The sequence below is a fragment of the Aedes albopictus genome, chromosome 2 (assembly GCF_035046485.1).
Source record: "Aedes albopictus strain Foshan chromosome 2, AalbF5, whole genome shotgun sequence".
In the NCBI taxonomy this organism is placed as follows: domain Eukaryota; kingdom Metazoa; phylum Arthropoda; class Insecta; order Diptera; family Culicidae; genus Aedes; species Aedes albopictus.
The window spans coordinates 105,354,938-105,372,608 of record NC_085137.1 but is presented as its reverse complement, the minus strand read 5'-3'; the positions used below and the strand labels follow the sequence as shown (position 1 = coordinate 105,372,608).

General features: G+C 42.5%; 1 protein-coding gene across 1 annotated transcript in view; it reads left to right on the top strand.

Moving 5' to 3' along the window:
- Positions 1-17,671, top strand: part of LOC109420628 (protein limb expression 1 homolog) — a 197,643-nt gene that overhangs the window by 54,815 nt on the left and 125,157 nt on the right. The window contains exon 2 of the mRNA XM_062850191.1: positions 16,123-16,852. Within this exon, the coding sequence (XP_062706175.1) occupies positions 16,453-16,852 (400 nt within the window). The 5' untranslated portion in view covers positions 16,123-16,452. The remainder of the gene's footprint in view (positions 1-16,122; positions 16,853-17,671) is intronic.

Below are 17,671 nucleotides of genomic sequence, written 5' to 3'. Positions count from 1 at the left end.
CTCTGCATGACAACCATAAGCACGGCATAAATATCACAAGGCAGGCTAGTAACCTATATTAACATAAATTTTGGATGTAAACGTATGACGTCATTTTAATCGTTCTTCACATGATCAAATTGATGTGGAGTACTAGATCGCCTCTGAACGATTTGAATTACGTCATCAAAAAACTGTCAGTTTTTCGGAAGATATCACCTTCTAAATGTTGTACACCGTGAACCATAAGTTAGTTAATCAAAAATAACAATTAGAAAGTCGTGTGGGGGTATAAATATGAGAGCTTACAATAAAGAGATTGCTTCGTTATTGAACCGTTAAGGACAAACGTCTTGAAATCCCGCTTCAACAGTGCATGAGAACTTCAGACGCGCAAATCTCAAGAAGCAAGCTTCAAACAACAGTGTATTTTATTATTCTGTTCTTGCTCACTTGTAATAAGCATAAAATAAGAAGCTCAGGTGCGCTGGTTTTGTTTACGGAGAGATTTGTGCCCTCAAAATCGTGAGTAGGTGCCGAAGTCGGCCATTGCAATGCATTGTGGCGGCCATTTTGGGATTCTAACAAGTCTGTCCTTAAACCATCAAGAAGTATTATTTCGATCTACGACATCTCAACCATCTAAGATTCTCGACCAGTTAATTGCGGGCAGGCAATCTTCGCACTGTCGTACAGAAAAAGACTCACGTCACTTCACATTTCTACACACTTATTTCCGGACTTGTCCGGCCTCTTACTCTTCTTGCACTTCCAACATTCTTAAATCTACTCTAACCTATTCTTTCCTATTCACACTTCTTCGGGCCCCTTCTTCTACGACATTTCACCAACAGCTTCCACCTAATCTTCTTCGTAGGCGGCTTGCCAAACTCTGCGCTTCAGTGACCTGCGGAATAGCGATAGCGACTTGCTCAGGCCCTTCTTGGCTTCAGTTTTCGGATAGTGACCCGAGGCATTGTAATGTAGTTTTTCGTGCCCGTTAGCCCGTTCGTGTGCATATCTCCTTCCATCTTGGTTCAGCATCTGCCACATCTTTCAGACTTCGTTTTCCCTGTGGTGGTGGCTTTTGGAAGTAGCGTGAATGGTGGTGTAGTACGATAGACTACTAAACTATCGACGAACAATAACTGACAGAGAAAACTGCAAGACACTTACGAACACTACCTGCACTATTTTATAACAAATCACGATTCAAATTCACACTATATCTCAAAAGCACTCCACACTAAACTGAGAACACTTACATACTTTAACCGTTATGTGTCTGACAAACTTTTTGCTTTTTTCTACACCGTGCATTTTAAATGGGCGCTGGGAGCCCGGGTACCCTGTCGGCCACATAAGGGTTAAAAGGTACGAAACTGATTACACTCAGTCGAAGAGGGTATTCTGCCTAGAGAGTTCGAAAATGACATGGACATTATTATTGCTATAAATGTGAAGCTACAAGACTGATGGTGAGCCCGGCAAAATCGAAGCACATGTAGGCCGGTGGAACAATACAACAACGTTAGCCGTGAAATACGAAGATGCATCATCAGTGGAAGTCGAGCCTACTATGGCCTCCAGAGAAACTTCGGTCGAAAAATATTCACCCTCGCACGAAATGCACCATACAAAAAAAAAAAATCTGATAAGACCGGTGGTTCTCTACGAGCACGAGACCTGGACCATACTCGAGAAGGACATGCAATCATTCGAAGTGTTCGGGCATCAGGTACTTTAGGCAATTAGAGTAACAATCTCTCATGATTTTTAGTAACTGGCAGCTACATCATCGCACAATAAAAATAATAGCAAAAAATTTGGAGTTTTTCCGGTTACGCAGTCTTTAATAAGAACGACGTTTGTTGTTATCCCAACGTTTCGACGCTTGGTGGGCGTCTTCCTCAGGGCGTCAACACTGTTACTAGTTGTGCGGTGAAAAAAGCTAAAGATTTTAAGGTGTCTTACCGCATCCCTAAGTTTTCAAACGAATCATTGACTTTTAGCTTTTCAATGATTGTTTGCCTCGCATTTTTGAAGTGATGAAAAACTGTCAATTCTGTAGCAACGCAGCAGAAAAAGTATCATCGCAATCATTGCGAGTGAGCATATAGGATGATACTTTTTCATACGAATATTCGCTTTGGTGGCAGAGAATTATCACTTTGAAATTTTGAAGCTCATATCCATCATGGCTGCCGATGCTGATGATGCCGTAAAAAGCCTTAAAGCCATGTACCAAAATTCAACACACCCGACAGTTAGAGTTAGACAAAACATTAGACAAATAACGACACAAGTATTTACCCCCTGAGGAAGACGCCCACCAAGCGTCGAAACGTTGGGATAACAACAAACGTCGTTAGCTTATTGAAGACTGCGTAACCGGAAAAACTCTAAATTAACTCTACAGTCGTTAAATTACCAGTGCAAACAATTTGATTAAAATAGTCCAACACTTTTCTGTGTGAAACAATTAAAATTTTGGTCCAATATATAGGGATACTTTCCACTATTTTTAAATGCAGCTGATGGAAAGATGGATCATCTATCAAACGCCTTGGTAGTTTTAAGCATTACTCTTGAGATTTTGGCTATTAGAAGTTTTTGTCGTTTCAGTTCACGTTAAAATATTTCTAACTTCCTTTATTTCACCTGTGCAACCTACCTTGAATAGATTGAGGGTCTTCATGCTGGGCGTAGAATTTATTTGATTGCTTTCCTGTAACCCGATGTCACATTTTTCATACATCGATTAGAGTGTCGCCAATTTTTTTTTGGTCTTCGTCAACATCATGCCTTATAAAACATAAAAACAGAAGCAAAGAGAGCAAAACATGCCGATGCAACAGAACAACATGGCTTGCGCTGATCGTTCGTCATTCGTGGGATCCCATCAACGGGCAACGCAGAAGCTGCATGCATCGTTCCAACCAGCAGCAGCCCGCAGTGAATCATTTTCTCTTTGATGCTGATCGCTGTCGCACAAAAAAAGTCCCGAAAATCCTCCAGTTTCTGCTACGACAGGGTCGTCTACCCCCTGCAATTTACGGCAGTTCCCCATTTTCAAACTGGAGTCAGGTTTGATTCGAGGTTCAACCCTATTGTCGCCAAGCTGTTTCAATCAAGTTTACTGCTACATGCAGGAGCTTCTTGGTTTCCCCTAAGAAATCGAGGCCGTGGCACAGAATAAACAATCTCGTCGCTGTTCTTGGGTCTTTGGTCCAAAGTTACCGGGGGCAGGGTGGTAGGAACCCAGAACGTCTGCGCGATGGACGGGAAAATATGCACTCCGTACTTTGTCGCAAATCAAAAATTTTCTTGGCCGTGAGGTTCTTGAACTTTGGCGCGGCTGGATATGGCTGTGTGTTGTTGTCCTCCGCGCACAATGCCAACGCGCGGTTTCCCATGAAAATTCGGTGTGAGCGCGCACTGGACAGTGACGTTCCTGCTCGGGTGGAGGTTAGCACAAAGGTGGACAAGAGGCGAAGGCCTCCAATTTGCGAAAGATGTGTATAAGAACAAAGAAGCGCAAGGAGGGCTGAGTAAAAGTATTTTAAAATTGATATTATATTTTTTGTAAGTATGGCCTTCCGCCGTGATGTCAACAGAGAAGTGGGTTGCATCACAGAGGGAAATGTTGCGAGAGATTTAAGAGTATGAACCAAAATGGAATTGTTCTCACATTTATGTTGATATATGTAGTAGATAAATATTGGAAATTAACTTAAAGGCTACACTTTGCGCTGGTAAGTGGCACAATGCTGTTTGAAAAGCATGGCTATGCTGAGGGTGACGGGTTCGATTTCCAGTTGGTCCAGGAACTTTTCGTAAAGATACTTTCGCATCGCCATATTTGCGAAACACATGATAATTTGGATCGACAAAGAATCTAATCCAAGAAGATTGAGCATGAATAGCTGCGGGTTTCTAACAGTCTCCTATAGAGGGTTTATATACTTATACCGATAATATCATATTCAAATACACACATCGAATCGTGTCATTATTTGTTGCTACTCCAACGACTTAACAACGTGCTAAACCCATCATAACGTGAGTCGCCACTTGGTATAAATCAAACTGCTTCTTCAACTCCCCACAAGTACAAAAAAAAATCTCCAGTGAGCAACAAGAACCAACAACCTCCGTCGCAACACAACGTGAGACAACAGCGCTAAATCCAATCTCAGCGGTGTGCAAAAATATCAAACGAGCTTCTCGTTCACGGTGGAAAAAATACCCTGATTGCACAACATTGTTGCATCGTGACGAGGCCCAATCCTTCTCGAGTGGCTCTTCTCACCCGGAGACTTCTCACCTGTATAAGCTGAGACCCACACTCTCGGCCTCAGTCTCGGAGGTGTCTGCTCTTTGCAGTCGATCCGTCAGCCATAGCCAGTTGGGCTTCAAGCTTCGGTGTGCCAATTGGGTTGCCTATAAATAAATCAACCAACCGTCAGTGATGGATGATGGATTTAAATGCATTAAGTGGTTGCATTTATGCACCATTGCTGCACAAACTGAGATCTTCTATGAAGTTACAACAACAAACCCCAAAACCATCCAAGCTAGACTCGTTCAATTTTGGGCTGGGCGTTGATCAACGAGCCTTGTGACAAACTACAGAGTTAAAAGAAAGCCCGATTTCCTGTCACAATGCGTATATGAATTTCTCTGCTGGTGTAGTTGTTGGCGGTCACCAGTGAGTCCAAGTACACGAATTCTTCAACAGCCTCGATTTCATCACCGTTGATAGAAATTCGGGGCGGCGGGTGCGGTATCTCCTCCCTAGAGTCCTTTACTTGCATGTACTTTGTCTTTGACACATTAATGACGAATTCGTTTGGCCTAGCTTCACTCTTTAGTCGGATTTATGTTTCCGCCATCGTCTCAAATTTGCGAACTATAAATAATATCAATATCATCAGCAGAACCAAGCAACTGAACGGACTTCGAGAAATTCATTCCGCTCGTGTTTATCTCCACTCTCTTTATTACACCCTCTAAAGCAATATAAAACGATAAGCACGAAAGACCATCACCTTTCCGTAAACCTCTGCGAGCTTTTAAAGGATTCGAGATAGTGTCTCTGATACTCGAACTACGCCCATCGTCGCCTTGATCAATCGTATCAGTTTATCCGGGAATTCGTATTCGTGATTAATCTGCCATAGGTGATAGAGATCGATTGCATCATACGCGGATTTAAAATCGATGAACATGTGATGTGTGGGCACGTTGTATTCACGGCATTTCTGCAACACCTGGGGGATGGCGAACATCTGGTCCATTGTAGCGCGTTCACCCATGAATCCAACCCCTGGAAGATTGTCCCACGAACTTTCTTGCAATCGGTGATAGACGGCGGCATAAAATTTGAGAGAGTACCTTGTAACCAGCGCTCAGTAATGTGATCGCGCGATAGTTCCCGCATTCCAACTGGTCGCCCTTTTTGTAGATGGGACACAAGATACATTCCATCCACTTCTCCGGTAATACTCTCTCCTACCAAATCTTGGTAATGACCCAGTGTAGTGCTCTCACAAGTGCTTCTCCACCGTATTTCAGAAGCTCGCTTGGTAGTTGATCTGCTCCAGCGGCTTTGTTTTTTTTTCAACCGGGCAACTTCCTCTTCAATCTCTTGGAGGTTAGGGGCTGGAAATCTTTCGTCCTGCGCACGTACTGCTAGATCTGTTGCCACGCCACCTTCGGTGCTTGCAACGTCGCCATTGAGGTGCTCATCGTAATGCTGCCGCCACCTCTCGACCACCTCACGCTCGCTTGTGAGAATATTCCCGTGATTACCTCGACACATATCGGCTTGTGGCACAAAGCCTCTGCGCGAGCGGTTCAGCTTCTCGTAGAACTTCCGTGTGTCCTTAGCGCGATACAGCTCTTCCATCGCTTCGCGATCTCGTTCTTCCTGCTGGCGCTTCTTCATCCGGTAGACTGAGTTCTGCCTGTTCCGCGCCTGTTTGTAACGTGCCCCATTCGCTCTCGTACGGTGTTGCAGCATTCTCACCCATATTTGCATTCTTCTCGTTTTTCAACTGTTCACATTCGCCGTCGTATCAGTCGTTTCTATGATTCGGAGTCGCGAAGTCTAGTGCTGTAGCCGAGGTACTACCTATGGCGGATCGGATGTCCCTACATCCATCATCAAGTGTAGCTGCGCCAAGCTGTTCTTCCACTGGCCACTGCTACCTGCTGCGCGTAGTCTTGAGCTACTTCTACATTACGCAGCTGCTCGATGATGAGCCGCGGCGTTCGACTTCGACGCATGGTGATAACTGTAGAAAGTTTTGAGCGCATGCATACAGCAGCTAAGTAGTTATCCCTTGTAGTTATCCGAATCTATATTCGCACTGCGGTATGTGTGGACATTGGTTATATCCGAGAAGAATTTACCGTCGATTGGAACGTGGTCGATTTGGTTTTCTGTTTGATTGTCGGGTGATCTCCAGGTGGCTTTGTGGATATCTTTGCGGAGGAAGAAGGTGCTTCGGACTAACATACCACGGGAGGCTGTAAAGTTTACGCATCGCTGGCCGTTATCATTCGATACGATGTGCAGGCTGTTTCGCCGGATTACCGATTTGTACATTTCTTTCCTTGCTACCTGCGCGTTCATGACGCCGACATCGATTTTCACGTCACGCGGCGAGCAACCATCTTACGCTTGCTCTAAGTGCGCGTAGAACACTTATTTTTCGTTATTTGGTCTCCCTTCGTGCACGTTGTTTATGCTTAAGTTGAAGAAACGGTCCTTAACTCTCAACATTCACATCTTTGCGTTGATCGGCTGTCCCCCGATCACACGTTGTCGCATCTTTCTCAACACTATACATCTTGTTCCCAGTTCATTGGTGGTGGCACAGCTTTGGCAGAAGGTAGCCGCTCGATGCCCGCTTTTCCACACTTTCTGTTCAATCCAACAAAGTTCCTACAGCGCCACGATGTCGATGTTGCGGGGATGTAATTCGTCGTAGATTATGCTCCTGTCACATCCTGCGAAACCAGGACACTTCCAATTCCATGTTCCAAGTTTCCAATCGCAGTTCTTTTTTCGTCGCGTGGGTCTTTGTCGATTGTATCGAGTCGTATTCTCCCTATGTTATTCATAATGGAGATTTGTACGGGTGGCTTATTGGGCCTACGCCAGAACTCATGTCCTGTCTCATCGGTGGTTCTGTTTAGCGTCCCAACCAACACTGGGACGACCACGCTGATGGGGCCACCACCTTGGATCTAGCTGGGCGTGATGCAGCATTTCTTACTCGGCCCCTGGATACCAGAACAGACGTTGTTTGAGCCGCACCTCCTTGGTGAACATTCGCTCGGGCTGTACCTAATCAATCTAGCTGAAGTCTGAAGGAAAACAGTGCCCAGGCTACCAGCTAAGCACCCAACTCTTAGCTGGCAGTCTTTGTCATCGATTGATCCGTGGAAGCATGAGGTAGGAACTTGTGAGGATCAGAGCTATGTTGGACGCTCTCCTTATCGACTCACCGTTTTGCAGCCCAGGTGGTTTGAAATGGACAGCATGTTACAGGACATATGAAACAGTATAGACATAACCTGGCATAGCAGGAATATCGACTGCTTCTGGATGTTTTCATTAGTGCATTAGAGAATTTCAACATGGTCAACATTCTTGTGTGTGAAATCCTTATTGACCATTAGTCAGTAACTTGGACCTAAATATTCTGAGATTCAGTTGAGCTGTTTCCGAAATCGAATCAATATCAATGTAAAAGTAAATAGTGAACAGGCCTAATATTCACTGCTGTTGCTGCGCTGATGGATATTTGTAACTTGCAGGTCGACAGGCGCACACTCATAGTAGGTAGGTACATAGGTAGGTAATAATCCCACCACACAGACTGCTGGCTGGCTGGCTGGATACGGGAAGCCAACAACGGAGGCACAATGGATACCGAGAGGGTAATCACATTTCAACGATTATTCTTACGGTAAATGTTGGCGCAAGCGAGCCAGGGAAAAAAAGAACTTTTCCGGCGCATGAAAAACGGCTCCATCATCAGCGGGAGGGTGTTTGTGCTTCCAACAGACCCCAACCGCCGAAAAAGTAGAATATTCTGCCTTGGCCGGCGTAGATTGCCGCAGCTGTTGTGTACGATTGAGGCTGGCGACCGGCCAGTGAACTTACGCTACTCGTTGCCAAAAAAAAAAAAAAAGAACTGACCTATTTATACTCCGATTTCGTTTTCACCCATGGCGCAGAGGCCCGGAGAGGTTCGATGGCAAGAGATCTGGATCGCGTAGCAGTAGACCAATGGTCCAATGAATGGTGGGAATAAAAAGCTTTTGAGGGGAACTGCGTTGTGGCGAACTAAAAAGTGCGCACTGAGATACCGTAAGGGCTCTCGGTTGGTGGTGCGCGGCGGTAAAGCTACACATAAATATTAGTTTATGATCTAACATTGGTTTTGGATACGGAAGCGTGTGTACCTACTCGTGTTCTCTGATGATGAGGAAGTCGGGTCAAAGTAATAAAACCGAGAGGAAGATAACGGAGAATTGGATTTTTTATTTGTATTCGACCATTTGAACATTTCTTTGTTTTAAGCTTGTCGTATAAGAATGATCTACGAAAACGATGTTTTGCCTTTCTCGTACACTAAGTGTACTGGAAAGGCTATATGTTCACTCCAAAAACGACTTTTTGATAGAAGGCCCGGAGGGTCGAGTCACATATACCAATCAACTCAGCTCGACGAATTGAGGTGATGTCTGTGTGTGTGTATGTATGTATGTGTGTGTGTATGTGTGTGTACAAAAAAACTCACATCACTTTTTGGCAGTAAACCTCAACCGATTTTAATGACCGACGGTTCATTCGACGCGGAATCTGGTCCCATTGTTTCCTATTGAAAATGGTTCGAATCGGTCCAGCCGTTCCGGAGTTATGGCCATTTAGGTGTTCCGGACCGGTACCCCAGGAAGGGGCCAGATATGAAAATGCTACAAACCCATGCATGCGACACATCAAACCGCGGCTTTTTTCGATAATCTGATCAACGGTAAGCAAGAAAATAGTCTCAGACCATATCTGAACCGGTAGTGTCCCGGAACCGGCTCCGAGTGTCCCGCCGGAAGTGGTCAAATATTAAAATGCTACAAACCCATGCATGCGACATATCAAATAGCGGCTTTTTCATTAACCTGATGAACGGTTAGTAGGAAAATAGTCTCAGACCATATCTGAACCGGTAGTGTCCCGAAACCGGTTCCGGGTGTCCCGCCGGAAGTGGTCAAATATAAAAGTGTACCACACTCATGCATGCGACACATCAAATAGCGGCTTTTTCGATAAGCTGATGAACGGTTAGTAGGAAAATAGTCTCAGACCATATCTGAACCGGTAGTGTCCCGGAATCGGTTCCGGATTTCATTCTCGCCGGAAATGGCCAAATATTAAAATGAACCAAACCCGTGCATGCGACACATCAAACCGCGGCTTTTTTATAACCTGATGAACGATTAGCAAGAGAATATGCTCAGACCACATTCGAGACCGGTAGTCTTGCATAACTAGCGTTAGGTGCTTCGCTGGAACTACAAAAGTGAACCAAATCAATAGAAGCGATAAATATCTGTAAAGTCTTGATAAAACTAAAGCGATCTCATCAAATTACACATTTCTGATCCCTGAGTTGTAAATATACAGTAGTATGGGTCAACGTTGTATGGGAAAATAAAAATTTATTCGCATCAACTCCGAAAAAAGTTTTTCCTAGTAAATGTGAATCGATTGAGCCGCAACATGTTTTATTTGATAGGGAATAGGTTGTAGTTGAACGCTATGAGCCTCTGCACGAATTTGCCCTGTCCTGCTCACTCCCACAGAAAATTTGAAAACAACGCGCACAGTAAAAGTGGGAGTGAGCAGTACGCCAGATTCGTGCAGAGGCTCATTGAATTTGGTTTGGATATTTCAAGCCATTTCAGAAATATTTGAAAAAGTTTGCGAGCTATTTACCACAAAATAAATTCTTCTCATTCCTACGTTCCCATTTTCCACGAACACTTATCGTGGACCCTAAAATAATTCACCTGAGCTGTGAATTTAACTCGCATTGTTTTAGATTAACAAAGTTGTAGCGAAAACCATTTACTACTGTAGCCCAACAGTATATGTAGTAAATTTAAGTTGCATATTCAACGGAGTGGTTATGAAGATCTATTTTAAGCTCGAAGAGTAGTGAATATAGGTGAATATATTATACACCTTTTGATGTAGCATTTTTTAAGCGTGTGCGTTGTAACTGGTAAGGGAGCGATCATAAATCACGTCAAATTTTTAGGTATATCTGCAAAATGTGATGATTCCGATAGATGATTTGGAGATACAATGCAAAAAATTTGATTGCAAGGGAAAAAGTGGTTGAAAAAGGACTATTTTTATGTAACGTAATTTGAGAACGTCCCAAACACATTAGTACATTTAATGGGTCGTGTGCTGCATACATCTCGGCGATTAACTTACCGCTTACCTGGTTATAATTAGTACACCAAGAAAAAATTCTACTCAGAGGCTGCGATAATCATACTCAGAAATCGAAAAATCGATTATTTTTCTTACTCGTTTAAGCTAAAAGTGGGACAACCCGTTGCCAATGAGTTGTCCCACCATTGAGTTGTCCAAAAAAGTCTCACGAAACCTACTGAAAGCCTATCCATATACGTGAGGACAAAAGATGTTTACAAAGTTCTTACAGATAGATTAACACGGGAATTCTGAGCACAAACCACTACCAAACAGGAATTTGGATTAGTCAATAAATGGAAACTGAGCAAAAACAAGGGATTTTTCGATTTCTGAGTGAGACCAAATCAGAAACTGAGTAAAATTGTTTACAGGTGTACACGTTACGTATAGTACACATATTAATGTAACATTTTTAAGCGTGTGCTTCGCTTAGGCAAGGGAGCAATCGTGAATCACGACATGCTTTAAGAGGTACTCACAAAGTGTAATAATCCATGCACACATTTTGGAGATGAAAATGTTAAAATTTTTACGTAGAGGGAGAAAAGTGATTTAAAATGGAAAATTTTAATGTGACGTCATTTAAGCGTATCGAACATATTAATATGTTTAATGGTTCGTGTGTTGCATACATCTTGGCGATTAACTTACCTACCACTCAACGAATAAATGTACATTTGTCAGGTTCTAATTATCACCTACCGAGGTAAATTTCTACTCAGTCACTGGGTTGATCTTACTCAGAAACAGTGCTGAAAAAATCATTTCGTCACATCTAAATTGAATCACCTACAGCTTATTTTAGAAGCTGAACCTGAGAATAGGGTATATGAAAAACTTGTGCGGCTAGCTCGGTTCTGTAAGAAAGTCACGGAAAAATCGCAACTTTTTGAATATTAAAGGTAAATGTCACGGACTACCTTCGAAAAATCCCAATGATATTCACGGTGAATATCATTTGGCATTTTTCAAATGTAGTCCGTGACATTTACCTTAAATATTGGAAAAATAGCGGTTTTTCCGTGACTTTCTCACAGAACTGGTCTAGCCGCACAAGTTTTTCATATACCATATTCTCAGGTTCAGCTTCTAAAATGAGCTGTAGGTGATTGAATTTAGATATGACGAAATGAAATTTTCAGCACTGCTCAGAAATAGTTTTTGTTTTCCTACACTGAATAACGGCTTGCGGTTGAAATTACTATGAGCCATTTTACGAAGTGACAACAATATTGATGTTGATATCGATTTTCAATGATTTGGACGCTATCTCCTGCTAAAATTTCATTCTTAAAAACGGCTCGTAAAATGAACTATGCAGGATCAATTTAAATATATACATCGCCACTAAATTTGTGCAGACTGAGTTTCGCTTCAATTCAACAGATAAATACTGTCAATTTTATATTTACAACTAACCCTTTACACTGAAATTAATTTTGTTGTGAAAACTTGTGAAATTTTGTTGTGAAAGGCGGCTTGCGGTAATGACCAGCATAAAAATGATTTCAAATTTACCAAGGTGATCATCGTCCAACAAACGCTTGTTGTCTGGGTTTTGTTCCCTCTCATATCAACTCGTTCTATAGCCGAGTGGTAGCATGCGAGCCAGTAGATCTCGAGCTTGTTGGTTTGAACCCAGTTGCCAACAGATTTTTTGATTAGCGGGGTGACATTGATTGGCTTGACCGACCTCATGAAATGTTCATGGATCATTTCCAGTATGCTTCATTTTAAGTTTTTTACACTTTTCATAAGTCTTATTTTGAAGTTTGTCATAATCAACACAATGAATTTTCATGAGGTATTCTTATGGCTTCCATAATATTTAGTTATAGCAAAATTTCATAAGGTGTTTTGATGAATTTCGTTAGTTTATTCGCTGGGTGTACTAAATCGATATCCCTGATTTCGAATATGCTGTCCAAAGTCAAACAAATTAAGTGCTTTTTTTGTCACTGTAGTATTAAAACCGTCTAAACTAATAACGCCTTAAGGTAGGCAAACTTTTGAGGTATTGAAAACCTTCTTTTCGTATATTTCATCAACCCGGCTACGGTCGCGTCGTGTACCATAATCCGGGGTCAAATTGATAACTTTAAAACAACTTTTGCAGATAACATCAGTGTCAATCCAAATATTGTTCGTGCAGTTGAAAATCGGAATTTTTGACACGCGAAAATCGATTTTTTCCCATACCTTGTGTCGGACGTACGTCGGACACAGTGCGCTGGATAGAGGGCCAGGTCCGCTGTCCAGCGCACTACGTCCGACGTTAGGTTTAACGTTTGAATTTTGAGAAAAATCGATTATCGGGTGTGGGGAAACTTCGGGTTTCAACCGCGACGACAATATTGCCAAAAGAATTACTGTAAAACCAGTACCAAGTGGATCTACATGGAAACATGTGACAGAATTTGAGTACACGCATCATGTTAAAAGCACATTTGAGGAACACAGCGTGAGCGTGGTTTAGCTGAGGGTGGCTGAAGACGCGACTGTTCGAGGGTTAAGAAGGATCACTTTCGTAGTGTGCCGCGCTTGTTGATGAGAGTGAAAATTTTCGCTCCCGTCATTTATTTTTAGTTTAATTTTTCATAAAATTTTTCATTTTCCTCAATATTGAATGTTTTTGATTCCTGTATAAAAAGGATCAAAAATTTTGTTTTGGGACTGAATCACCTTCCTCAGCGTCATGCTCAAACTACTATTCTTATATAAGATGATGGTAACGACTTTGGGCCTGTCCATAAACTACGTAGACTCAGAGGGGGGACGGGGGGGTCTGGCCAAAGTCTACGGTCCATACAAATTTCTAAAATTTTGTATGGACAAAAGTCTACGAGGGGGGAGGGGGGGTTCTGAGATTGCCAAAATTGAGTCTACGTAGTTTATGGACAGCGCCTTTCGAGCTTTCGGATGTGGATGGGATAGTTCATTTTTGCCTTTCTCGTACACCAAGGTGTACCGAAAGGCTATATGTTCACTCCAAAAATGAAATTTTGATAGAGCCCCTGGAGCCCCAATCGACTCAGCTCGACGAGTTGAGATGATGTCTGTGTGTGTGTATGTGTGTGTGTGTATGTATGTGTGTGTGTATGTGTACAAAAAAAGGTCACCTCACTTTTAGATAGTAAATATCAACCGATTTTAACGATCAACGGCTCATTCGACGCAGAATCTGGTCCCATTGTTTCCTATTGAAAATGGTTCGGATCGGTCCAGCCGTTCCGGAGTTATGGCCATTTAGGTGTTCCGGATCGGTACCCCTGGAAGGGGCCAGACATGAACACGCACCAAACCCATGCATGCGACCCATCAAACCACGGCATTTACGATTATCTGATGAACGGTGAGGAGGAAAATAGTCTCAGACCATATCTGAACCGGTAGTGTTCCGGAATCGGTTCTGGGTGTCCCGCCGGAAGTGGCCAAATATCAAATTGAACATAACTCATGCATGCGACACATCAAACAGCGGATTTTTCAATAATCTGATGAACGGTTAGCAGGAAAACAGTATCAGACCACATCTGAACCGGTAGTGTTCCGGAACCGCTTCCGGATGTCCCACCGGAAGTGGCTAAATATAAAAGAGTACCAAACCCATGCATGCGACACATCAAACAGCGGCATTTTCGATAACCTGATTAACGGTTAGCAGGAAAACAGTATCAGACCATGTCTGAACCGGTAGCTGTCCGGAACCGGTTCCAGGGGTCCCGACGGATGTGGCCAAATAAAAAAGAGTACGTAACCCATGCATGCGATACAACAAATAACGGCTTTTCTGATAACCTGATGACTGGTTATCAAAGAAATAGGTTAGGACCACATTAGGGACAGCCGGTAGTGCCGTAACCAGTTCCGGGTGTCCCTCCGAAAGCGGCTAAATATATGCGACACAAAAAAGCTAGGATTTTTTGATAACCTCATGAACGTTAGCAAGCAAACAGGTTCAGACCGGTGAAAAAAATGTTTTACGCATATGGTCAAATCTCAACCGTTACGTAGTAATTGAACTTTGCATGTTTTTGACTTTGCTTGTCTCAAACTGACTATAACTTGAACATGGTCAAACTTATCGCATTTGAAAGATTATTTATTTGCTACCAAAAAAGATCTTGGAATCTATTGGTTTAAATAGATAACTAAAGCTAAAAAGCTCGAAAGTAGTGTTTGGCCTTTCTCGTACACTTAGTGTACTAAAATTATATGTTCACTCAAAAAACGATTTTTCGAAAAAAAAAAAAAAAGGCTCGGAGGATCAAGTCGCATATACCAATCAACTCAGTTCAACAAATTAAGATTATGTCTGTATGTTTGTATGTATGTATGTATGTGCGCAAAATAAGTTCACTCACTTTTAAGGCATTTCCCATTGGCCGATTTTTTCAGATTATTCAAGCTATAACCGGAATTGTTTGTTATCAAAAATGGTCCAGATCGGCCAAGGCGTTCCGGAGTTATGGCCATTTCAGTGATCCGGACCAGCACCAGTAGAACTGGTCGTATATAAAACTGAACTAGCCCCATCATGTGATACATCAAACTGCGGCGATTTTTGTAACCTTTAACATGGTTGGTGAGTTTTGTGAGGAAATCAACACTGGAGACCAGAAGCTCCACGATGTCGACCGAAAATTCAAGATTACAGCCAAATGTTTAAGGTGGCGGCTCAAAATTTAATATGGCGGCTGTTTAATAGAGATTTGGGCTCTTAAAGCATGCTATATGGGAATATTTGATATGTGGAAGATGTCTGGACTCCTAAAATGGTGACTAGAATATCCAAGATGGCGATCTGAAATCCAAGATGGTGGCTTATAATTCAAGATGGCGTCTGTTTAAAGTTAAACTTCTAAAGGCTCTAAAACCATGCAATATGGGTATATTTGGTATGGGAAAGATGTCCGGAGTCAAAAAATGGCGACCATAATGTACAAGATGGCGATCTAAAATCAAAGATGGCTCTAACGGCTGTTTAATGAAATTTTAGGCTCTAAAACCATGCAATATTGGTATATTTGGTATGGGGAAGACTTCCAGACTCCAAAATGGCGATCAGGATATCCAAGATGGCGATATAAAATTTAAGATGGCGGCTCCGAATTCAAAATCGCGGTTCTTTAATGAAGTTTTAGGGCCTGAAGCAATGCATTTTTGGTAGGTATATTTGGTAAGGGGATGATGTCTGGATTCCAAAAATGGCGACTTGAATATCCAAGATGTTGATCCAAAATCAAGATGGCGGCTGTTTAATGAAGTATATTTTTCATAGGGAAGATGCCTGGACAAAAAATGGCGACCAGAACATCCCAAATGGCAATCTTAAATCCTAAATGGCAGCTTCAAATTCAAGATATCGTCTTTTTCTTAAGAGTTTGAGGTTCAAACATTAAAAGCCAGATAACCGATATGATTTCTGGTATCATGAAATGGATTTCTGTTAATTGTACGAAAGTGCGATATACATCAACATTCCGCTTGAGTTTTATTGAAATGGGGTTTCGAAGGCACGAGAAAGGCTCCATCACCGCTAGGTGGATTAATAAGGTTTTTTTTTCAATCTTGCACAGACTGTAACTTGATTAACATTTTATTATTTCTTTCACTTTCAGAATGGACGAGCGGAGACGACATCGATGAGCAACCAATCTGTGATAATGTTACGTACGTGCTACCTTATAGCGATTAGTGTTTAAGTGTACCTGAATATAGTGTGATAGCAACAGCAGCCGGCACCGGAAATGGATCTGTAGAGTTTTTCTTTTGCAAGCCAACCAGGCAACCAAAACTCAAACAATAATGAACAGATCTAACAACGTATGGTGGACGGCCCAGGATCTCATGCATAATAATAAGACGCACACCAGTTGGTATCCGCTGCCAGACCCTGTGCATCGTGTTATGCAGCAAACGAGTCACCTCCAAGGACCACCACAACAAGAATGAACCAGGTTCAGAGTGATCTAGTAAAGTCAGCAGTAACCGCAAAAACAGCAACCGCAATCAAACAGTCCTCACCGAGCCACATCATTGGCACTAGCGGCAAGACCGCAACGGCCAACATTCAATTCAACGCTTCGCCAACCACCACAATCAACAACAATAACTTCGAGAGCAAGAACAAAAATCCGACGACCCCTTCGAGTCAGGTGACCGGCAGCCCGATCAGTGTTATTCATATGACAAACGTCAGTGTACCACAGAAGCTTCTGGTCCCGAATGGGAAATCGCAGGCACCGGCAGTGCCCTCTGCACCGGATGCACGGGCAAAGCAGGTCCTAAAGGAGGCGGTTGATGCCGTTGTAAATAGTTTCGCCAAACACACCCAAGGATATGGTAGAGGTGAGTACTACAAAAAAGGGAGAATGTTCATTCATTTCTTTGTCAAACAGACCAGCAATATAGGGTGACGATGGGTATTATCGGCAGGTTTATTCTCTACGTCGTGAGGGGTTTTCGTCGATCCGATTTCCTGAAACTTGGTCGTAAAAGTCGGTTCGGGTTTATTTGGCTGAATGCCGTTTGGTCGAAAAGGTCATTTGGCCAAAAATTAATTATGAACTCATGTGATAATTCCACTGTTTTCCACATCAGTATAACTCGAAAGAAGAGCCTATGTGTAGAGTGTATCGGTTTTTTAGATAACCTGATAAGCGATTGGCGAGAAAATAGTTTCAGGCCCTATTTGGGACCACCGGTAGTGTTCCGGAACCGGCTTTGGGTATCTCGCTGGGAGAGGCCACATCCAAAAACAAACCGAACCTATGAATGCGGTACATCAATTCACGACTGTGTAGGAAAACTTAATAATAGTAGGCAAGAAACTAGTCTCAGATCACATTAGGGACAATTGACAAAGTCCCGGAACTGGTACTGAGTGTCCACCGAAAGTGGTAAAATGTAAAATTGAACCAAACTCATGAAGTCATGCATGCGGTACCGGAAAACCCCGCTAATTCGACAATTATTGCTGTCGAACTACCGTGGTAAACTTTTAATTTGACAAATTAAACACAATCTTGTTTGTTTTTGTTTTGATTGTCGGATTTGTTATTGAACACAAATTTTACTGATATTGTGGTGGTACGAATGGATAGCTTATTCTTTCTACGATTGTTGGTTTCCGGAGATTATTCCGGAATTCATTCACCCATTTCGTTG